Source organism: Ranitomeya imitator, chromosome 4 (genome assembly GCF_032444005.1).
Source record: "Ranitomeya imitator isolate aRanImi1 chromosome 4, aRanImi1.pri, whole genome shotgun sequence".
Classification (NCBI taxonomy): Eukaryota; Metazoa; Chordata; class Amphibia; order Anura; family Dendrobatidae; genus Ranitomeya; species Ranitomeya imitator.
In genome coordinates, this window is record NC_091285.1 from 259217540 (window position 1) to 259241162 (window position 23623).

At 46.8% G+C, this 23623-nt stretch overlaps 1 protein-coding gene across 1 annotated transcript; it reads left to right on the forward strand.

The window, feature by feature from the left end:
• Positions 1-638: 638 nt before the first annotated feature.
• On the forward strand, positions 639-23037 carry E2F7 (E2F transcription factor 7). Its single transcript, XM_069764546.1, has 13 exons — positions 639-756; positions 1082-1162; positions 3433-3708; positions 4360-4519; positions 6351-6614; positions 6734-6892; positions 9918-10055; positions 16483-16662; positions 16831-16912; positions 18254-18659; positions 18749-18956; positions 19813-20222; positions 21475-23037. The coding sequence occupies exons 2-13, from the start codon at positions 1082-1084 to the stop codon at positions 21646-21648; spliced, it is 2538 nt and encodes an 845-aa protein (XP_069620647.1). The 5' UTR covers positions 639-756; the 3' UTR covers positions 21649-23037.
• Positions 23038-23623: the final 586 nt, after the last annotated feature.

A 23623-nucleotide genomic window follows, 5' to 3' on the forward strand; every position in this document is an offset into this window, starting at 1 on the left:
GCCATGGTGCTTTCTTTGCAGCATTTTTATTCCTTTAATGGCTTGAAAATCAGCATTGGCAGGAAAATAAGCAGCCTGTATTACGCACATTATTCGCAGTCAACTGATTAAAAATAAACTTGCCATGCTGCAGTTTAAAAAAAGGCGCCATGTGAACTAGGTTTAGCAGTCTCATTTATTTTGCGGACTGTAAACACCAGTCAGAAAAACACCAGCACACACAGCCTCCATGTGCACAAGGTAGCCGAGCCAGCTGTGGCAATGGTTCGCTAGCGGCCCTGGAGACAAATGCTGCCACAATGCCAGTCCTCTCAGACATAACACACCACCGCAGCCATTACCTGGCCGGCAGGATTAGCCAGGCGTGTAATTAAGTAGCCCACTTTGGCGGGGTCTCTCGGTAAACATCCCCCCTCCACTAATGAATAACAAAGCACGGCGCGTCCGCCCAGCACTGCGCCCGCTCCCAGGTGACGGAAGGCGGGAGTGAGGCAGCGCAGCGCGCTAACTCTACTCTGCCGGGCTGCCGGGGGAGGGGCTGTGGGCGGGGCCACAGCTGGGCGCCACTGGCTCACACGTGACTGCGGGCGCCGCCGATTGGCTGATTGGAAATGTCACGTCTCGGGGCGCCAGAATAGAAGTTGCAGCGGGATGTATAGAGAAGTGAGAACGTTCCATTACACAGCGAGTGCGCTCAGTGCCGGCAGCGGGCACGATCGGGTGGCTTGTAGCAGATCGCGAGCGCCGTGATATACGGTGAGTCACTCAGCAGCCGCCCATGGATGGGCTAAGAAGTAGGAGCGGGCTCGGGATTTTTTCGCACTTGTTGCGGAGTCCTGTTAACCGCTTCCGCGCCGGCCTCGGTTTTCCCTCCATTGGCGGGGCAGCAGGCGCGGCCCGGAGGGGGTTAACCCTGCTCGCACGATGTGCGGGCTCCCCGGGGTATCAGGTTACACTCCCCTAACTCGCCTGCCCGGGACTTGGCCATTTCCTTAGCGCCAAAATTCCCGGAGATCGGGCGCCCACCGTGTCCTGCTGAGTGGGCTGCCACCAATGTGCCACATGTGCTTCATCCCCACAGATGGAGGCCACGGGCTGCCTGTCACTGAGAGACCTGATCAGCGCCAAGAAGAGCGAGAAGGATGCGCGGAGCGCCCAGAAGGTAAGAGCCCGGTGCCACCTGTGTCTGCCCTCCTCACTAATGCCACACTCCCCATTCCCATCAGATCTAATAAACCCCCAAATAACTCATCTAACTCTCGGAGATTGTTCTGGATTAGTCATGGGCAGCACTGGGTACAAATCCCACCAAGCGCCACATCTGGAAGGTCTTTGCGTGGTTTCCCCCCACACTCCAGACGTACTGATAGGGAATCCACATTATGAGCCCCAGTGGGGACAGCGCTGATGTCTGAGTGCTGTGTAACAAATGTATGGCTGCCATAAAGTGATAATGTATTTCTGGGTCATGTGGTTATTATAGGGGTTGTCTGGAATTAACATATTGAGGGGGTCCAGCACCCTCACACACCCATTCTGGCCGCCGGTGGACGTAGAACACCACATTGTATGTAGAGAGCCTGGCAGCTAATTCATACTGCTCAATCAATCGGAGAGCAGCTCCATTATTGCAGACACGTAGGGTTTACACTGCAGCATTTCTGATAAATCCTACCTGAAAACGCCAGCCAGAGATGAGGGGCTAGTAGGAGTCCAAGAGGTCGGTTCCTGGGGGCTTCTCCCAGCCTGTCTTGCAGTGTGTATGTTTGGGTGAGACTGGTGGAGACGTACCCCTGCGACGGTCTACCTCGTTCCCAGGTGGGGTTTTCACGAATGTCAAGTCTGATTCATACTGCTCGTGGGTGGGCAGCACAGATCCGCTGACAGCTTCACTTTAGTCACCACCGTTATATTGCCGTAATCTGCAGCAGTCACAAATAGATTCACAAGAACGCTGCTCCCACAGAAACATTGTTAGCCCGTGACCACCAGGGCAATTCGGACCTTCTGCTGCCTCCAGCATCCTGGTACCTCTTCTGATGGCACCCTCAATGTCAGGAGAATTGTCATGGGATTAATTATGAAAATCAGTCAATGTACTTGACCAGCTCTAGCCAGTAAACAAATGTTGTATTTCACTGTATATTGCTTAGAGCCAGTCACATCCAGAGCAGATGGTGACTGTTCGGTGGTGGTACCAGGTGTCACACCCACCAATCTCATATTGATGACCTATCCTGTGGAAAGGCCATCAATAGTTGTCCCAGACAACGCCTTTCCATTGACCTATTTCACTGTCTCCTGGAAATAGCTGATAACACAGGCTATATCTGAGTCATCATTGTTAAATATATGTCTCATGTATGATTCACCAAGCTAATGAACAGAACTGATCTTCTAGGGCTTATCCAGGGCTTAGGGTACCGTCACACAGTGCAATTTTGATCGCTACGACGGCACGATTCGTGACGTTCGAGCGATATAGTTACGATATCGCAGTGTCTGACACGCTCCTGCGATCAGGGACCCCGCTGAGAATCGTACGTCGTAGCAGATCGTTTGAAACTTTCTTTCGTCGTCTAGTGTCCCGCTGTGGCGGCATGATTGCATGGTGTAACATATATCGTATACGATGTGCGCATAGTAACCAACGGCTTCTACATCGCACATACGTCATGAAATTATCGCTCCAGCGTCGTAGATTGCAAAGTGTGACAGCAGTCTACGACGCTGGAGCGATATTGTTACGACGCTGGAGCGTCACGGATCGTACCGTCGTAGCGATGAAAATTGCACTGTGTGACGGTACCCTTAGTGTTTAGGCCCATAGAAACAAAAACAGTCACATAGTTGTTGCCTGCCTGCTGTGCCCGGTGCCGATCTTTGCCATCACAGACCACTCCTACTTAACGTTGAGCAGTTGAATCGCTGGCAGGAGCGGTTGGTGATTGCTCTGCGCCAGTGTCGGGTAGAATAGGCAGTTAGCAACTACCTGCTTGTTACTTTTTAGACTCCTAGTAAAAAATAGCCCTGGATAATCCCTTTAATAGTGATGAGCGAATATACTCGTTACTCGAGATTTTCCGAGCACACTCGGGTGTCCTCCGAGTATTTTTTATTCCTCGGAGATTTAGTTTTCCTTGCCGCAGCTGAATGATTTCCATCTGTTAGCCAGCTTGATTACATGTGGGGATTCCCTAGCAACCCCCACATGAACTTATGCTGGCTAACAGATGTAAATCATTCAGCTTCGGCAATAAAAACTAAATTTACGAGCACTAAAAAATACTCGGAGGTCACCAGAGCGTGCTCGGGAAATCTCGAGTAACTAGTATATTCGCTCATCACTACCCATTAACACTTAAACACATTCATGTGTAAAGAAAAAAAAAATGTGCAACAATTATCTGTTTTGTTTTTTTTTCCCTAAAGGAGAATATGTGTGATCGATTCAGGATAAGCCCAAAGGTGCCAATAAAATGGGAGCCTATTGATTTATCAAAACAAAAAGGCCTCACCCCTGAAAAAATTCCAATTACCCCCGTAAAAGTTGATAGACCTCCTGCTGATCCATGGACCCCCACTGCCAATCTGAAGATGCTTAGTAGCGTTGCTAGCCCAGAGATCCGGGACAGAGAGAAGAAGAAAGAGCTATTCCGGCCTATTGAAAACAATGAGCAAGATGAATCCGGACTTGATGCTCAACAGGTATGAGGGAGAAGTAGCCTGCATGACGAGTCAGTTGTGGCTGGTGGTTACAGAGCACCTCCATTAGAATTCCCCTATGTTATACTGTATGTACCTCTTCACGTTCATGTATAGCTTAGGGGCAGGGAGAAAAGCTAAAATGTGCTCTAACCAGAGTGCGTCCAATACAGGCGCAGAGGCGTTTAACTAAGGTGCCAATACTAGACGACGAGGCAGTTGATCAGTGACTCTTCTTCTTGGTGACTACAGCACTGGGGATGTTGGCAGGTGGATCTGTTGTCTGGCTGTAGCACCTCCTGACAAAATGCACCTAGATACCAGCAAAGTGTCTATGGTGACACTTGCTTACATGCAAACTGACTTCTCTGTGACACCCATGGTGATGGCAAAGTTTGCCTAGTCTTGTGTATCGGTGCCAGATCTGCCAGCGCTCAGAGCTTCTTACATTTGAATCTGATTTTACTTGTCTTTGTAGGAGCCTACTACAGTGCATTTTTGGCATACTACACTGGTGTATGAATTCCTTGAACTGTGCTGAAATATTTTCCTATGCATATCCAGCAGCAGTCCTCACCACAGTGCAACATAAACGCTTGATCACATCTCTAATACCAAAAGTAAATGGCTTTGATTTTTATTTCTATTTTCCAGTTTGAAAATGTAGATGATCTGGATGACTTGGAAAAGAGACCAAGCAGAAAGCAAAAAAGTTTGGGTCTTCTATGTCAAAAGTTTTTAGCCCGATATCCCAGCTATCCTTTATCTACTGAAAAAACAACAATTTCCTTGGATGAGGCTGCTTCAAGTCTGGGTAAGGATTAAGGCCACCATACACATTAGATGACCGTCAGCTGAATAATTGTACAACCAATCGTTTGGCTGACAGCCGTCTTGACCGACTCCTCCCATACATAGGAATGCTTTTTTGACCGAATGCTCCTATGTTGTCTACAAGAGCTCTTTCCAAACATGTTGCTTTAGGAGAGCAATGCCAACAGCAGTCCAAAATCAGACATACCGGTGTTTCTCTCTAAATTAGAATATCATCGAAAGTTAATTTATTTCTGTTCTTCAATACAAAAAGTGAAACTCATATTATATAGAGTTATTACAGAGTGATCTATTTCATGTGTTTATTTCTGTTAATGTTGATAATTATGGCTTACAGCCAATGAAAACCCAAACGTCATTATCTCAATTATTCTAATTTGTTAACAAAAAACACCTGCAAACGCATTCTAAGTGTTTAAAAAGGTCCCTTAGTCACTTTCAGTAGGCTCCACAATCACGAGGAAGACTGCTGACTTGACAGATGCCCAGAAGGCACTCATTGACACACTCCACAAGGAGCGTAAGCCACAAAAGGTCATTGCTAAAGAAGCTGGCTGTTCAGAGTGCTATATCCAAACATATTAATGGAAAGTTGAGTGGAAGGAAAAAGTGTGGTAAAAAAAGGTGCACAAGCAACCGGGATAACCGCAGCCTTGAAAGGATTAAGAAGAGGCCATTCAAAAATTTGGGGGAGAGTCACAATAAGTGGACTGCTGCTGGAGTTATTGCTTCAACAGCCACCACACAGACATATCCAGGACATGGGCTACAAGTGTCATATTCCTTGTGTCGAGCCACTCGTGACCAATAGACAATGCCAGAAGCGTCTTACCTGGGGAAAAGGGAGAAAAAACTGGACTGTTGCTCAGTGGTCCAAGATGTTTTGAGATGAAAGTAAATTTTGCATTTCATTTGGAAATCAAGGACCCAGAGTCTGGAGGAAGAGTGGAGAGGCACACAACCACAGGAAATTTTAGAGCACTTCATGCTTCCCTTTGGCGACAAGCTTTTTGGAGATGGAAATTTAAATTCTCCAGCAGGACTTGGCACCTGTCCACACTGCCAAAAGTACCAATACCTGGTTTAAAAACAACAGTATCACTGTGCTTGATAGGCGAGTTTGCTGGCCAAACACCAAAGAGAATCTATGGGGTGTTGTCCAGAGGAAGATGAGACACCAGACAACAATGCAGATGAGCTGAAGGCTGCTAGGAAAGCAACCTGGGCTTCCATAACACCTCAGCAGTGCCACAGATTGATCGCCTCCTTGCCATGCCGCATTGATGTAGTAATTGATGCAAAAGGAGCCCCAACCAAGTATTGAGTGCATTTACTGAACATACATTTCAGTAGGCAAACAATTCAGATTTTAAAATCATTTCTTAAACTGGCGTTATAAAGTAATCTAATTTACTGAGATAATAACTTGGGTTTTCATTGGATGTAAGCCATAATCATCAACCTTAACAGAAATAAACACTTGAAATAGATCACTCTGTTTGTAATGACTCTGTATAATATATGAGATACACTTTTTGTATTGATGAACTGAATTAAATTAACTTTTGATGATATTATAATTTTGGGAGAAGCAACTGTACCTGATTGTTGAGAAAGATGTCAATCAGTTTTCCAGGGCCCCCATATACATTGGACTGTTCGCCTAACCTGTTGCTATTGGCCGGTTTGGACTACATTAGTTTAATGTGTATGGGGGCTTGCGTAAAGTAGACATTTAGAGATCATCTTCTATTTGTATGTGTAATTTTGAGTTGTTTTTTTCACAATAGACTTCATATTTTGTCAAACAGGGGTGGAGCGTAGACGTATCTACGACATTGTGAATGTTCTGGAGTCCCTACATTTAGTGAGTCGTGTGGCCAAGAATCAATACTGCTGGCATGGCCAGCAAAGCCTAAATGAAACTTTAAAAAACCTGCTTCAGGAAGGAGAGAGACAAAAATACAGTGCACAGATTGCTTACTTTCAGCATAAAGATTTTGGTATGGAGCAGAGAAAAGACCATTCCATCATCAACCAGCCTCTCCTATTGATAGAACAGGACTGCACATCAGGTAAGCATGAAATGATAGAGGTTCCTAAGACATGTTGTTTTTCAATAATTTGCTTTTGTGAAAATAAAACACCTTTTTGCGTTGGCAATGTATAAATTCAACTTATTGTCTTCTCTTAGCTTCAGCAAGTAGCCGCAAGGACAAATCGCTGAGAATCATGAGCCAGAAATTTGTGATGCTGTTCCTCGTGTCCACAACCAAAATAATCACTCTGGAGATAGCTGCCAAAATCCTGATTGAAGAGAGCCAAGATCTTTCTGATCACAGCAAGTTTAAAAGTAAGTATTCATGCATGTACCAACATCCTTGTAATATGTTCCCAATGTAGATGCCAAGCCTCCCTTAGTTTTCCGGATTTTAACGAATATCACCATATGGTTATATGATGACTAGATGGTGGCCCGATTCTAACGCATTGGGTATTCTAGAATATGTATGTAGTTTATTTTATGAAGTTCTCAGAATAATACAATTTATACAAAGGATTCGGCCGGCCGCGACAAATTAGCGAAGCGTGGTTCAAATTCCGCGCCAATTCATGGGCGGACTGCGACTGTCGCTGATTGTTCGCGGCCGGGCGTGACCATCAGTGAAGCCAGGGCCGGCTCCAGGTCTTTGAGGGCCCCGGGCGAATGAATCTCAGTGGGCCCCCCTCTTTAACACATACCACGATTCATGATGCACAGATACAGCAGAGAAATATAGCACAGCCCACGTAGTATATTGCCCAGCAACATAATATATAGCACAGCCCACATTGTATATAGCACAGATGTAGTGTATAACACTGCCCACGCAGTATATAGCAATGTGGGTACCATATCCCTGTAAAAAAAAAAAAAAAAAAAGAATTAAAATAAAAAATAGTTATATTCCGTCGGCCCCCGGATCCAGCCCAGGCATTTACTGATGCTCCTCGTGACTCTCCGGTCCCAAGAGTGCATTGCGGTCTCACGAGATGATGACGTGGCTGGATCCAGGGGCCAACAGAAGGTGAGTATATAATTTTTTTTATTTTTTGTCATTATTTTTAACATTACATCTGCATAGGCAGCATCAATAGTAAAAAGTTGGTCACACAGGGTTAATGGCAGCAATAACGGAGTGCGTTACACCACGGCATAACGCGGTTCGTTAACGCTGTTATTAACCCTGTGTGAGCGCTGACTGGAGGGGAGTATGGAGCGGGCACTGTCGGCAGGGAAGTAGGGAGCGGCCATTTCGCGGCCGCACTGTGCCTGTTGCTGATTGGTCGTGGCCGTTTGACCGCGACCAAACAGACAGAAAGACGGAAGTGACCCTTAGACAATGATATAGAAGATTAGTAGAGAAGATAAAATGCCGCCATAATAGCCATGTGAACTGGAATTAATCATGTCTGTGGTAGCGATATTTAATTTAATGCAGAACGCTTATGGTGAACCTGAGACTTCTATACAATTCAGAAACTGTAACATTACCATAATACAGTGGGTACGGAAAGTATTCAGACCCCTTTAAATTTTTCACTCTGTTTCATTGCAGCCATTTGTTAAAATCAAAAAAATTCATTTTTTTTCTCATTAATGTACACTCTGCACCCCATCTTGACTGAAAAAAAAAAAAAACAAAAAGCAGAAATGCAGAAAACTTTTCAAACTTATTAACAAAGAAAAACTGAAATATTACATTGTCATAAGTATTCAGACCTTTTGCTCAGACACTCATATTAAAGTAACGTGCTGTCCATTTCCTTGTGATCTTCCTTGAGATGGTTCTACTCCTTCATTGGAGGCCAGCTGTGTTTAACTAAACTTTATAGGACTTGATTTGGAAAGGCACACACCTGTCTATATAAGACCTCACAGCTAACAGTGCATGTCAGACCAAATGAGAATCATGAGGTCAAAGGAACTGGCCATGGGCTCAGAGACAGAATTGTGGCAAGGCACAGATCTCGCCAAGGTTACAACAGAATTTCTGCAGTACTCAACATTCCTAAGAGCACATAATCCTTAAATGGAAGAAGTTTGAGACCACCAGAAGTCTATTGTGGGAGAAGAGCCTTAGTGAGGGAGGTAAAGAACACCAAGATCACTGTCTGAGCTCCAGAGATGTAGTATGGAGATGGGAGAAACTTCCACAAAGTCAGCTATCATTGCAGCCCTCCACCAGTCGGGCCTTTATGGCAAAGTGGCCAGATAGAAGCCTCTCCTCAGTGCAAGACATATGAAAGCCCACATAGTTTGTTAAAAAAAAAAACACATGAAGGACTCCCAGACTGAGAAATAAGATTCTCTGGTCTGATGAGACAAAGACCTTTTTGGTGATACTTACGTCTAAGCGGTATGTGTGGAGAAAACCAGGCACTGCTCATCATCTGCCCAGTACATCCCAATAGTGAAACATGGTGGTGGCAGCATCATGCTATGGGAGTGTTTTTCAGCTGCAGGGACAGGACGACTGGTTGCCATTGAAGGAAACCTGAATGCAGCCAAATACAGAGATATCCTGGATGAAAACCTTTTCCAGAGTGCCCTGGACCTCAGACTTGGCCGAAGGTTCACCTTCCAACCCTAAGCACACAGCTAAAATAACAAAGGAGTGGCTTCAGAACAACTCTGTGACCATTCTTGACTGGCCCAGCCAGAGCCCTGACCTAAATCCAATTGAGCATCTCTGGAGAGTCCTGAAAATGGCTGTTCGCCATCCAACCTGACGGAACTGGAGAGGATCTGCAAGGAAGAAAGGCAGAGGATCCCCCAAATCCAGGTGAGAAAAACTTGCTGCATCATTCCCAAGAAGACTCATGGCTGTACTAGCTCAAAAAGGTGCTTCTGCTCAATACTAAGCAAAGGGTCTGAATACTTGTAACCATGTGATATTTCTGTTTTTGTTTTTTTAATAAATTTGCAAACATTTTTACATTTCTGTTTTGGTTTTTTTTCAGTCAAGATGGGGTGCAGAGTGTACATTACTGAGAAAACAAATGAACTTTTTTGAATTTACCAAATGGCTACAATGAAACAGTGACAAATATAAAGGGGTCTGAATACTTTCCGTACCCACTGTATGTCTGGACACCTTGCCATACACATCCAATAGCTGTCAGCCAAAAACCCCTTCAGCTGACAGGTATTTAACTCCAACTCTGGCCTAAATACACATGTTTAGCAGGACATGCATGATTAGTTTGACGAGGAGAGGGGCAAGCCTGATGTCAGTGGGATTTGTGTATGTCCAGCTTTAACTTTTGTGCAAGTATTCCTCAATGTTGTATGCTACGGTATGTTACTCACATAACTACATCTCTTCCTCATGTAGCCAAAGTGCGACGTCTGTATGACATCGCTAATGTTTTGACCAGTCTTGGCCTCATCAAGAAGGTCCACGTTACTGAAGAACGAGGGCGAAAACCTGCATTCAAGTGGATCGGACCTGTTGATTTCAAGAATGAAAGTGGTAAGTTAATTTCCTTAAAATAATACATTTAGACTGGTTATGTACCAATAACAATATTAATTTGCAATTGTGCTTTATGTGCTTGTGTTTTTTAGATTATCACTTTTATTTCTGAAAATTGCACTGATTTAGGCCCTTAATATTATTAAGATAATTGTATTTTCTTTTCTTTATCGCCTCTCATTGGGGGACACAGGAACCATGGGTGTATGCTGCTGCCACTAGGAGGCTGACACTATGCAAATAAAAAAGTTAGCTCCTCCTCTGCAGTGTACACCCCACCGACTGGCATTATACTCTTCAGTTTTAGCTTAGTGTCAGTAGGAGGTGGACACGGGTCTTTCATTAGACCCTTATCTACCTCAATGTGCGATTTCCCTTACAGGTTTCCTTGCAGGGATACAGGGTGAACAGTCACACCTGTAGTCCCACAATACGGACTATGAGTACGGTGTGTACTGCCACCCCGTATCCTCATAGATCCCTCTCCAGGACCAAGATCCTAGCACAGAAGCGTGCTCAGAAGTCCGGTCCTGGTTCCGTCCCCCACCCACTCGCCCACCAGAACCTGTCGGTCGGCGGAGATGAGGACGTCCATCAGCCTGGACGCCTCACCCCCTTTTAAGGTTAGTACCGGCGTGGGATGTTTTTAGGTGAGTATTCTCCCCCTTCCCATTCCCAGATCTTTGATAGGGGGGTTCTTGTTTGGGGCTCCCTGTCGACCGCTTTCCCGGCCATCGTCCGTCATAATGGCGCGGCCGGTATTCCTTCTTTCTCGGTGCCCCTTTGGCCTTCTTTTCCTCTGGGCACATTCTCAGCGGGGCGGCCCAGCACTTCTCGCTGCTTGTTCTGGCGCCGCAGGAGGTAGTTTTCTGCGGCCCCCTTTTGCGACGCGGCCCTGCAGGCGGTCGCGTCGCTTCTTGCTGCGGCGCTTTGTTCTGGCACCGCGGGAGGTTGTTGTCTGCGACCCCTTCTGCGACGCGGCCCTGCAGGCGGTCGCGCCGCTTCCCCTGCGGCGCATCGCCCTGGCGCCGCAGGAGGGTGTTTTCTGCGGCGTCCTCCAGCGGCGCAGCCTGGCGGGCCGCGGCTCCTGCGGCTCTGCCTTCTCCTCGCCGCATTGTTCCGGCGCGTTGTTTCGGCGCCGCGGCTTCTTTTCTCGGCCACCGGTGACTAATTTAGGCCCCGGCTTCTGCCGGGGCCTACTTCCGGTTTCGCGGCCCCTCCATTTCCGCTCCTGCAGGCGGGTTTTTTCCCGCCCGACATTCTGCGCCCTGCCCACCGGCGCCTCTGCGTCTGGCCCCACCCCCTTCCTCGTGGGTCTCTCGGCCGGTCTGCACCGCTTCTCCATCCTGGCCAGAGCAGCAGCAGCCTCGCAGTGCCTCACACAGCGCGCCACGCTCCTTCACTCGCATCCTCTGTGGCTCAGCATCGCAGAATCAGCCCCTCAGGGAAGTTCTCCGCGAGGACAAGTGGGACATCTTCCAGGACCGGGTCCGTGAGTAGCTGCACTGCAGACTGACACCCTTCTCTGCCCACTGTCCCCTAACCCACTGGCATCTTCAGGGATCTCTCAAAATGTCTTCTAAAGGGGGCCGCTCTCGCCCCCCTACTTCTTCATCTTCTGCCTTAGTCACGTACTTTGCATGTTCGTCCTGTAACAGCAAACTTCCCTCAGGTCAGTCCTCCCCGCTGTGTCAGTCCTGCAGCAACCCGATTGTTCCCACCGCCCAGGATCCCCCGGCTGTTCCGCCCGAGAGTGATCCCCCCCAGGCTGGGCCGCCTCTCTGTCCCAATCGGTGGCCGATTTAACACGGGTATCTCAAACCTTGGTGTCCGCGCTGGATTGGTTACCCCTGCAGACCCCTGCCGTTGCCAGCAGGTCGCAGGAACCGCCACCCGAGACCTCCTTGCCAAGCTACAAAAGGTCCAGACAGGAACGTCGGTCTGAGTCCTCTTCGCGTTCCATCTCGCCGCCCGGCCCTCCCCCGCGGTTGGTGTCGCACCGTTCCTCCTCCCCTGAGTCAGGCGAGGCTTTATCTGATGCGCCCTCAGAGGAAATGTCGGAGCTGGACCCTAGCCAAATCGCCACCATGAGTGAGTCGGTCCAGAACCTCATTCGGGCTATAAACCAAACCTGTGGCATTAAGGATCCCTCTACGGAACCCGCAGATCAGGCGGTTTCGTTTAGACGGGCCAAACCACCTTCAAAATTTTTTGCCCCTCATCCTGAATTCGAGGAAATCCTGGCCAGAGAGAGAGAATCCGACCAGACGTTTTCAGAGGGGAAAACGCCTGGGGGTGTTATATCCCTTTTCACCAGATCTTACCGCCAATTGGACGGTCTCTCCCTCGGTGGATCCACCTGTGTCCAGGCTGTCCACCAACACGGTGCTCCCACTGTCCGGCGGAGCGTCTCTGAAGGATTCTAACGACAGAGTTATAGAATCCTTCGCAAAATCTGCCTTCGAAGCGGCTTCAGCAGCGCTATGTCCGGCCTTTGCTTCCACTTGGGCCTCAAAATCCATCTCAAAATGGGCCAAGGATCTGCGGCGAGGTATCCTGGACGGGGCTCCTCCCGCGCAATTAGCGGAACTTGCCAACCAGATTTCCCACGCGGGTGAATACCTGGTTTCCGCCTCCCTGGATGTCGCCTCTTGTGCGGCTCAGGCTTCCAGCAATGCCGTTGCCATCCGCCGGACCGTTTGGCTCAAGGCCTGGCAGGCGGACTTGTCCTCCAAAAAGTCCCTCACTAGTCTGCCCTTCCAGGGCTCTCGTCTCTTTGGTTCCCAGCTGGACCAGATCATTAAGGACGCCACTGGGGGCACAAGTTCCCTTCTCCCCCAGGCTAAACCTCGTCGCCCTCCTCCTAGACGGCAGTTTCGCTCGTTCCGGCCTTTTCGTCGCTTCGCTGCATCAAACTCCTTTTCCCAGCAGCAACAGAGGCCACAGGCACGTCAAGAGAAGAAGGCGGTGTCCTTCAGGCCCACTCCGTCCTGGCGTCCTCGCTATTCCCAGGGTAGATCGTCCAGGCCCAGGACTGGAAGATCCACTTCCGCATGACTCTCGGCAAGACTCCAGCCCAACTCCCAGGTTGGGGGGCCGTCTTCTCCGTTTCAGGGACGTCTGGATTTCCGCAGTAGAGGATGCATGGGTCAGGGAAGTTGTGTCTTCGGGATACAAAATAGAGTTCGCCTCCCGACCCAGAGATCGTTTCTTCCAATCTCGTCCTCCAAAAGATCCCGCTTTGGTTCCGGGCTTCTTCGCAGCCATCGCTTCTCTGCTCAAATCCGGGGTAATCGTTCCCGTCCCAGAAAAGGAACGGTACACGGGTTTCTACTCGAACCTCTTTGTGGTACCGAAAAAAGACGGCAAGGTTCGTCCCATTCTGGACCTCAAATTGTTGAACAGGAGGGTTCGCCTGAGACACTTCAGGATGGAATCCCTTCGTTCAGTAATTGCTTCCATGGAGGCTCAGGAATTTCTATGCTCTATAGATATCCAGGACGCCTACCTACATGTTCCAATATTTCCCGGACATCACCGTTTCCTGCGCTTCGCAGTGCAACAAGATCATTTTCAGTTCGTCGCCCTGCCGTTCGGTCTCGCAACTGCGCCAAGGGTGTTCACGAAAATCATGGCGGCGCTGATGGCCATTTTGAGAGTCAGAGGCTTGGTTCTGTTTCCATACCTCGACGACATCCTCATCAAGGCTCCGTCCTTTGCTCAGGCCCACGAAAGCTTGTCCATTGTTCTCGACACCTTATCCCGTTTCGGATGGCTGGTCAACCGGAAGAAGTCCTGCCTTATTCCTTCTCAGCGCATCATCTTTCTGGGCATGCTTTACGACACTCGTCAGTCCAGAGTCTTCCTTCCCAAGGACAAGAGATCCACCCTTTGTCGGGACATTCTCTTGCTCCAGGGTCCTCGGCCTCCCTCCCTCCGATCGGCCATGAAGGTTCTGGGGAGGATGGTAGCTACCTTGGAAGCGATTCCCTTCGCCCAATTCCATTCTCGACCCCTTCAGCAAGCCATTCTGTCTCAGTGGGACAGGTCGGTCTTCTCCCTGGATCGGCCGATCAGACTCTCCTTTCGGGTCAAGCGGTCTCTCAACTGGTGGCTGACGTCTCCTCTCATCTCCCAGGGCAGGTCCTTCCTTCCGGTTCACTGGCAGGTGGTGACAACGGATGCCAGCCTGATCGGCTGGGGTGCGGTTTTTCGCCACCTGACGGTTCAGGGCCGTTGGTCGCTGCAGGAGTCCGCGCTGCCGATCAACGTCCTCGAAATTCGGGCCATCTTTCTGTCCCTCCGCCATTGGGAAAGGATCCTCAGGGGCCTTCCAGTTCGGATCCAGATGGACAATGCCACGGCTGTGGCATATGTCAACCATCAGGGGGGGACTCGGAGCTCCTTGGCCCTTGCCGAGGTATCCAAGATCCTCCTTTGGGCAGAGGCAACGGTTCCGGTGATATCCGCGGTGCATATCCCCGGCGTAGAAAACTGGGCCGCCGACTTCCTCAGCCGCGAGGGTCTCGTGGCAGGGGAATGGTCCCTGCATCCGGAGGTCTTCCATCAGATTTGTCTTCGATGGGGAACTCCGGATGTGGATCTCACGGCGTCTCGAATCAACAGGAAGGTTCCACAATTCGTCTCCAGGTCACGCGATCCTCTTGCAGTGGGCGTCGATGCTCTGGCCATTCCTTGGTCACAGTTCGAGCTGCCCTATCTGTTCCCACCCCTTCCATTACTTCCCAAACTGTTGAAGAAGATCAAAGCGTAAGGGGTGCCGGTCATCCTGATCGCCCCGGATTGGCCCAGGAGAGCTTGGTTCGCGGAGCTCGTCAACCTTCTCGCGGACGCTCCCTGGTGCCTTCCAGACAGGCCCGATCTGCTGTCCCAGGGTCCGATCTGCCACCCGAATTCTCGGTCGCTCAGTTTAACGGCGTGGCTGTTGAGACCGCGGTTCTAAGAGCGTCCGGCCTTTCGGACCGGGTGATTCACACCATGATTCAGGCTCGGAAGCCTTCGTCTTCCAGGATCTACTACCGCACCTGGAAGGCCTACTTCCGTTGGTGCGAGTCCAACCGCGTGCCGCCTATGGTTTTTTCCCTGCCTTCTCTTTTGGCCTTCCTTCAGGCAGGACTGGATTCGGGCCTGGCTCTTAGTTCCCTGAAGGGTCAGGTCTCTGCGCTTTCCATCCTCTTTCAGAAGACCTTGGCCTCGGCCACAGATTAAGACCTTCTTTCAGGGGGTAGCCCACGCCGTCCCGCCGTACAGGGCCCCTGTGGAGGCATGGGACCTAAACCTGGTACTGGACGTTTTGATGGTTTCTCCCTTTGAACCTCTTAGGGAGATTCCTCTATCAGTTTTATCTTGGAAGGTGGCCTTTCTTGTGGCCATCACGTCCATTCGCCGCGTTTCCGAGCTGGCGGCACTGTCTTGCCGCCCTCCGTTTTTGGTCATTCACCAGGACAAGGTGGTCTTCCGACCTCCACCTTCTTTTCTTCCTAAGGTGGTTTCCACCTTCCACCTCAACGAGGACATCGTTCTACCTTCCTTTTGTCCAGCTCCGACTCATCCTCTGGAGCGATCGTTGAACAAGCTGGACCTAGTCAGGGCAGTGAGGATTTATCTGGATAGAACATCCTCTTTTCGGAAGACGGATTCATTTTTCGTCATTCCTGATGGCACGCACAGAGGCCAGCCGGCTTCTAAAGCGACTATTGCTCGCTGGATCAGAACGGCAATTTTGGAGGCTTACCGGGTCAAGAACAGAGTGCCCCCTCCTGGGATTAAGGCTCACTCTACCCGGGCAGTCGGCGCCTCCTGGGCGGTGCACCACAGGGCTTCCGCCCTACAGCTTTGCAAGGCGGCAACTTGGTCTTCCATCCACACGTTCGCCAAATTTTACAAGGTCCATACCTACGCATCGGCGGACGCCAGCCTAGGCAGAAGGATCCTGCAGGCGGCAGTGGTGAGTCCTCTGACCTGATGGAAGTCTGTTTTCCCGCCCTTGGGACTGCTTTGGGACGTCCCATGGTTCCTGTGTCCCCCAATGAGAGGCGATAAAGAAAACAGGATTTTTGGTTGCTTACCGTAAAATCTGTTTCTTGAAGCCTCCATTGGGGGACACAGCTCCCTCCCAATGTTTTCTGTTGTTATCTGTTCTATGACTGTTCTCACGTTACAGTTCTCATGTTTGTGGTTATGGTTTTTCAACCTTGTTTCATTATCTCCTACTGCTTTCTCACTAACTGAAGAGTATAATGCCAGTCGGTGGGGTGTACACTGCAGAGGAGGAGCTAACTTTTTTATTTGCATAGTGTCAGCCTCCTAGTGGCAGCAGCATACACCCATGGTTCCTGTGTCCCCCAATGGAGGCTTCAAGAAACAGATTTTACGGTAAGCAACCAAAAATCCTGTTTTCCAGACCAAAAGATGGAAGACTCAGCCATCACGTCATCACCAGGTTTGAAAAGGGATGCTACATCTGAGAACAGCAAGCAGCAGAGATTGCTCCGTCACTCATCATTTAATCATATTCAGTCCATAAATATTGTGAAGAGGAAAGTCTGTTCTGAGCCAAGCAGTCCACGCAAAGTACAGGAAGGTAATATGAATTTATATATTAATGTTTTGCTCTTCATGTGCAAGTGGAAAACATTAGTTTCGCATAAGCCATCTGATCTTACTGGCACTGCAGCACAGATTTACCTTCACAAGTGTGTAGTGTTCTGTGTGAGTTTGTTTTTATTTTATTTTTATTTTTTTCCCAAAGATCTGATGGAACATGATGGCTATTCATCAAAGATGTCACATTTAGCAGTTATTTGCAGGCAGAAGATTGAAGAAGGTTCCAAGTGAGTTAAGAATAAACAAATGCATGTGACTTGTTGTAGATTGTTTGCACACTTTGTCTAAATGGCAATCAGGCCTTAGAGGTATGTGTACACGTTTTTTTGAGGAGGACGCCACCTGAAAAAGTGCCCCGTAAATAAAAAAAAAAAAAAATTAACATAATGCATAGCAATGTCAGAACAACATTGCTGTGCACCTGTTCCCCCTTATGTCCCTTCTTTTAAGGCTTCAGAAATTATGAAGCTTTTAATAGTGACGTGTTCATGCTTCCATGAAGCCACTTGCTCTGTTTACTTGAAAACATAGAGCAAAAGATGTTGGCTGCGGAATCGCCACAAAAATTACAGCAATACCTCAATTGAAGGTGCTTTAGGATGGCTCTTGCCATCTCCTTCCTGAAGTGGCTTCGCCACAACATCTATTGGGTGACGTGTTCACATAACATTAGCAGTTTGGCTAAGACGAAGTCCGTTGTGACACTTCTGAGCTTATCAGTACAAGTACAGATTGGCGGTGGTTCTCCTGCCCTGAACTCAACAGCCATCTATATGCCTTTTAAGGCTGAGCTCTGGTCTGGTTGTCCTAGTCCATACTCGGAACATGTTTGTCAGAAGAGCGAAGCTGGCTAGAGGGACATGTTGTGACACTTGACAGAACATGTTATAGGTGTATTTTTAGTTGTTCTCTTTAGGCTGAGCTTATAAAGTTTGGATTTAAGGATGCATTACTGTTGAATATGCTAATGATTAAAATGGGTTATTTTTTATAAAAATCATAGGGTGGAAAGAGAAGACTGTATTGCGCTTGATATCTGGGTAAAATGTCAAATTTGTAGGTAATTGTTCTCACGTGGTAGGGTTGTGTGATCACTACCACTAAAAAAGGCTTAAGGTTGCTGCAGACACACCGCTTGGAGAACATCAGAGAATGGAGTGAAATAGGTTGTCTGCGCTGCCTGTGAATGATGATGGGGAAAGGAGTCTGAAATCCTGCAGTGTGGTTTCTGTCAAGGCGTTTGAGTGCCTTATTTCATTAAGACAAAATACTGCAGTTGGTCCTTATGAAAGTGTGGCACTTTAAAATGTGTTGACAGACCACATTCCTGGATTTCTGACTCCTTTTCACTCATCATTCACAAGCATCACAGGTTTAACCCATTTCACTCTATTCTCTGAATTTTATAAAATCCTAACGACCATCGTATCCCCTCTAAACAATACATAAGGGAAAAAAAACACTCGTTCCATATAGGCAAAATGGGGAACACAAATCTGATTAGTGTGACCATTGCACAGCAAATATCTACAATATTCTTTTCCTAACTTTGTCTTTGTACATTTCAGGTGTTCCAAATCTACAATAAATAATTCAGTCCCTGGAAATGTGGAACAGCAACCCTTTTCTGTTGTAGTGCCTGTCCCAGTTGATCCAGATTATTGCAACCAAGATACTGACCACCAAAATCTATCTGTATCTCCAAATAAGTTAAAAGTTATGGCTTCCTCGAACGTAGAATATAATAAACATGGATTTTTGCCTAATCAACCTTACATGTATGTACCATCAACATCTATGTTATCGATCATGCTGTGTGGAAACTCTGACAAAGAAAAATCTGTAGATGTACTACATAGAGCTGGCAGGTCCTCTCCTTCAGATCAAAAGACCATTCAAGATGGTGAACGACCAGCTAAGCGACAGAGGATTGGCAGTACTGATGACGTTCCGCTTCCTTTGGTGGTGCCAAAGGTACATTTTAATTGGTCTAGGAAATGACCCACTGGACAATGCAAAGAGACTTAATCACTGAACTAATTTATTTATTTTCTCAACTTTAGGCTTGTTCGTCTGAGAGAAATTTGTGTTCTGTAAGTGTAACACGAAAGTCGCCAGACCCTTGTAAAGAAGAGAGGCTGCACTTGGTACCCTCACCACCTGTCTGCCAAGAAGAAACCACTGAGCCGATGGTGCCCAAACGGCAAGAATTACAAGAGCGAGTTTCATCAGCTACACTTCCCCAATATCTATATGTTCCCTCCTCCACTGGTGAGTAGAGACCTATCCTGACATTCTGCAGGGATTTACCCCATCACCTACTAGAGACTGAACTCTGTTCGTTACTCTCACTAGTTTTCGGTTAAAGGGAACCTGTCACCTCCCCCCCCCCCCCCCCCCCCCAGGCATTTGTAACTAAGAGCCACCTTGTGCAGCACTAATGCTGCATTCGGACAAGGTGGCTCTTTTAGTTATGCTCCTTGCACACGCTGAAATAAACACTTATACAATGTGCCCCTTCATACCGTGAAATCGCCAGGGAGGCGGGTCTTTCCCCCCCTAATTAGACGCAGCACAGCCGTCATTCCTACCCCCTTGGCGCCAGGCGCCGCCTCCTCAGCATTGTTTGAAACTGTCCCGGAGCCTGCGCTGTTATGTTATCCCTTGGGCATGCGCAGTTAGCGCTGCCCATCTTCTGACATCATTTGATGTCAGGCTGACTGCGCCTGTGCGGCCGCGCTGCCCGAGATCCCGCCCCGCAGTGTCTTCTGATTTATTCACACTGCGGGGCTGAGATTCATGGGCATGCGATGTGCATATTTTCGCCTCTCACTCATCTCCTTCCGCCTTCTTCAGACTAGCGGCGTCAGCTGATCCCTAATTGCATGCCACAGTGCATTAGTGCTGCACAGGTTGGCTATATTAGTTACAAAAGCCTGGGGGGGGGGAGGTGACCAGTTCCCTTTAAACAGGGAAACTTTAAAAAATTGACCACTTAGGTTCCTAATTGTCGTCTCTGCTCAGTGAGTTTGATCGCCTTGTTTTGAAGGCTTGGTAGTAGTCATTTCTTCTGTGGGTTTGTAATTTTGTTTTAATTTAGTATTTTATCTTCTCTCTTTTTCTCCAGGATTAAATGGCTTCAATTTCTTTTTGCCTGCCAGTCAAGCCACGGGAGCTCTGAGTATTTCTCAAAGTCCTTTATCACATGTTAATGTACCTTATGTGATGGTTCCATCTTCAGCCTTGGCTGCTTTTCCATTTATTTGCTCCCCTGCAGTCAGCAGCTCTGTTTCTGCTGCCTCCAGTGACCATGCTTTGGGTACTGGAAGCATGAATTTCAGCTTGCCACCTGGCATGAACACACCACCACCTCATATCCTGTTCGGAATGCCTTCAATGGTATCTTCCTCAGTACCTGCATCCTCTCCAGATCTGCAGCCAAATGGTATCCCAGCTAGTGCAAACCCACAGACTGCTAGTCCTGCAACAGCCGACTCCATTTGTGCTGTTCACCCACTTCCTGCTAAAAATCAGAAGGTAACAATCAAAATATCAAAGAGAAATGTTTTGTCGGGGTTTTTTTTTGTTTTTTTTTTTGTAATAGAGGGTTAATTTAAAAAAAAAAAAAAAAAACCTTCCTTAGGCCCCATTCCCTATTACCATATCAAGGGGGAACATTGAGGGCATCATCTGGACCTGCCTGCTCCATTCACTAATTGCATTCTCCACGACAATCCCCAAGATAGGAGTCACACCACAATGCTGACTTCGTGCATTTTTTTTTGCTCTGATTTCTGAAAACCAGGGCAAAAGAGAACCTGCTGTGGCAACAAAATTTGATCCCAGCTATTTCATAGTTAACTCAATATTTCCTGCTAAAGGAAATGTCAGACTGAGAAAGCTCCTAAATATCACTAAAATATTGAAGAAAGGGCATGTTAGAGCTGCATGTAGCTATTCAGCCTTACAGAACAATCACTTGTAAATGACTTCAAAGTTGTAATAACTAGTGATGAGCGAGTATACTCGTTGCTCGGGTGGTCCCCGAGTATTTTAGTGCCTGGAGATCTAGTTTTTCTTGACGCAGCTGCATGATTTACAGCTACTAGCCAGCCTGAGTACATGTGGGGGTTGCCTGGTTGCTAGGGAATCCCCACATGTAATCAAGCTGTCTAGTAGCCGCAAATCATGCAGCTGCAGCAAGGAAAACTAAATCTCCGAGCAGTCACAAATACTCGGAGACCACCCGAGCAACGAGTATACTCACTCATCACTAGTAATAACCTCTTTCAAATGGATATCTGGTGCGTCTTACTTCGGCATCAGAGGTGAGCGTTGTCAATGACGTTCTGATCCCACGCACCTGCCTAGACCTGTTTATTAGAGCTGGGTACATGGAGGAAACCTACCTGCCATGCATGCATATGGCGCTGTGGTGTCATTGGCACCACTGATTTACTCCGCAGAAGTGTGCTCCATCAGATAACCCTAAGTCATTTTGGACAATATGCTTTCCAGTGTAATGACCCGAAACAAAGCATTCTGATTGCTGTAAACTATTAGAAATGTGTGACAGAGAAACAAATTGTACAAATGTGAAGAGTGTGAGCGAATACATGGATGATCACTGGTTACATCTCTTTGGATCTGTGACATCTTATTGGAGCCGTGTTATCTTCGTATTAGGCAGGTTGGATTACATTCCACTAGCTGGAAGTTTGATTTTATTTGGTTTGATACAGAAAGTCTTAATTTTTATTTTATTTTTTTCTCTCTCCTTCTTTTCTAGTCTCCTACTCCATTAACACCAAAGAGCATTCGTCCAGTTCACAAAGACACATTCTTTAAGACACCTGGCAATTTAGCAGTTTCTCCAGCGCTCCGGAAAAATGAAAGATCTCGTGCTAGACATTCCAGCACTGCACAGAGAAGACTGGACATCTGCAGTACAACTGATGACTAACTTTATGAATGACTGTGATTGGCTCCTTATTTTTGGCTACATTCCATGTATAAAAAATATATATTATAAAAAAAAAATCCCTTGGGGGGGGTCACATGTCTAAATCTACCTAAATTGTAGATGGCCTATGCTGACTTTTTAGTCTAAACCATAATCCTAATGGCCTAGGATTTTACTTGATCAATTGTAACATACCATTTTGGCGGAATGAACCATGAACAAATTCAACCTAGCACTTAGGCTTTGCCTTGTTCAGCTGTCATACATACTGCTGCTTACAAACGTGAATGGGAGCTTATTCCAAAATCTGAAATCCCAAGACACTAAATGAATTCTGGTTTAACCTGTCCCCGAAGTACTGTTCATGAACACACGATCTTGTACAACCTTGAATTACTACTTGAAGATTATTTGCATACTAAAGGAATAGGAAAAGCCTCAGTATCTGAAGGCAAAAGAATGTATTCGGCGTATGACCACACAACTTCACTGTGAATCTTGTTACATCACCCCCATGGAATTGGGACTCTGTATATAAAATGTCTTGTTTTATATATTTACATGGAGGGTGTCTCTTAGTGTTGTGTTTTTTTACTTTATAAAAGTAAGCTTACAATGTTGGTGGTAAATGCTCATTAAATAAATGTATGTCATGAGATTAGTACATGGGTACCTGATGGTCTACCCTTTGACTAATTAATTCTGTTTTCCATTTGTATAGAGCCATTTTGACTCTTTACTGTCAAAAGGAGCATTTTGCGGGACCATGTAAAACTTGAGCAGGATAGTATGAACAGAAGTTATGTTTGATAGGTGCTAACACTACAATGGTAGTTATTGTCATTACCAATTTATTATTGCCTTGAATAGTATTTCTAGGGATATATTCACTTTGACTATTTTAATCTAAATTTTGATTACCCTTCCTTTTTTAAAGGAAACTCTTCACCCTTTAGCATATGCTAAAGCTAGCTTAATGTATGTTACAGATGTACAAAAGGTGGATATGCTTGCGCACTATATAATAGCGATCACACTGTCCGCTTCAAGGTGATGCCTATTTGCACTGACTAAATTGCTGGGTTGTCACCAAACCATCTCCTTCATATGTTTAGTGTTACCAGGACTGTCAATACTTGAATATTTTAGCAAGTTTACATTAATCACATGGTGCTATTTCCACTTTTCATGGTTCTTGTTTTTTCATATTCAGCGCTGCTTAATGTGATACTTTTATTGCACTGCTAGTTTTGTCAATCCTTTCAATTTCATCTTCTATGCCCCTTTTAGCTATGTTCCTCATAGCTCTAAACTTCTGTACATGGTTTATATGCATCACTTATGAAATGTAATTATAAATGACCAATAAAATAACAGATGTCAAATGTATCAGCTTTACTATTGCATTACAGTATGGGTTCATTCACTTCTGCTTATAAATGCGGGAACTACAATGCCAGAAACAAATTGCATTGCACTTGCACCAATGTTATTCAATGAGGCAGTGTTCACCAAGTCAATGTGTGCGAGGAAAAGAAAATTGCACTTCACATGAGCTATGCATGTGCCGTTCGTGGTGGTTTTTTTTTTTTTTTTTTTTTTTTTTTCCGAGCACACATCTCAAAGGAAACACAACATTGCATTATCCAAGTACAGTAAATTCACAACCCGCTGGAATAGATAGAAATGTCAGTAAGAGAAATCCATGCTTTGTGTGTAGTTTTTCTGTACTTGTATTTAGTAAATAGAGTAAAAGTGGCAAAAAATGGTGTGGGGTCCTTCTTATTTTTAATAACAAGCTAATGGAAAGCAGACAGCTGTGAGCTGGTCTTATTGATAGACTGGAAAGCTCAATGGATATTAGCCCCTTTCCAAGCTAATATCAGCTCACAGCTGTCTTATTAGCCTTTACAGGTTACTACAAAGGGACCCCCCCTCAAAAAAACAAACATGAGCTACACACACACACACTTTT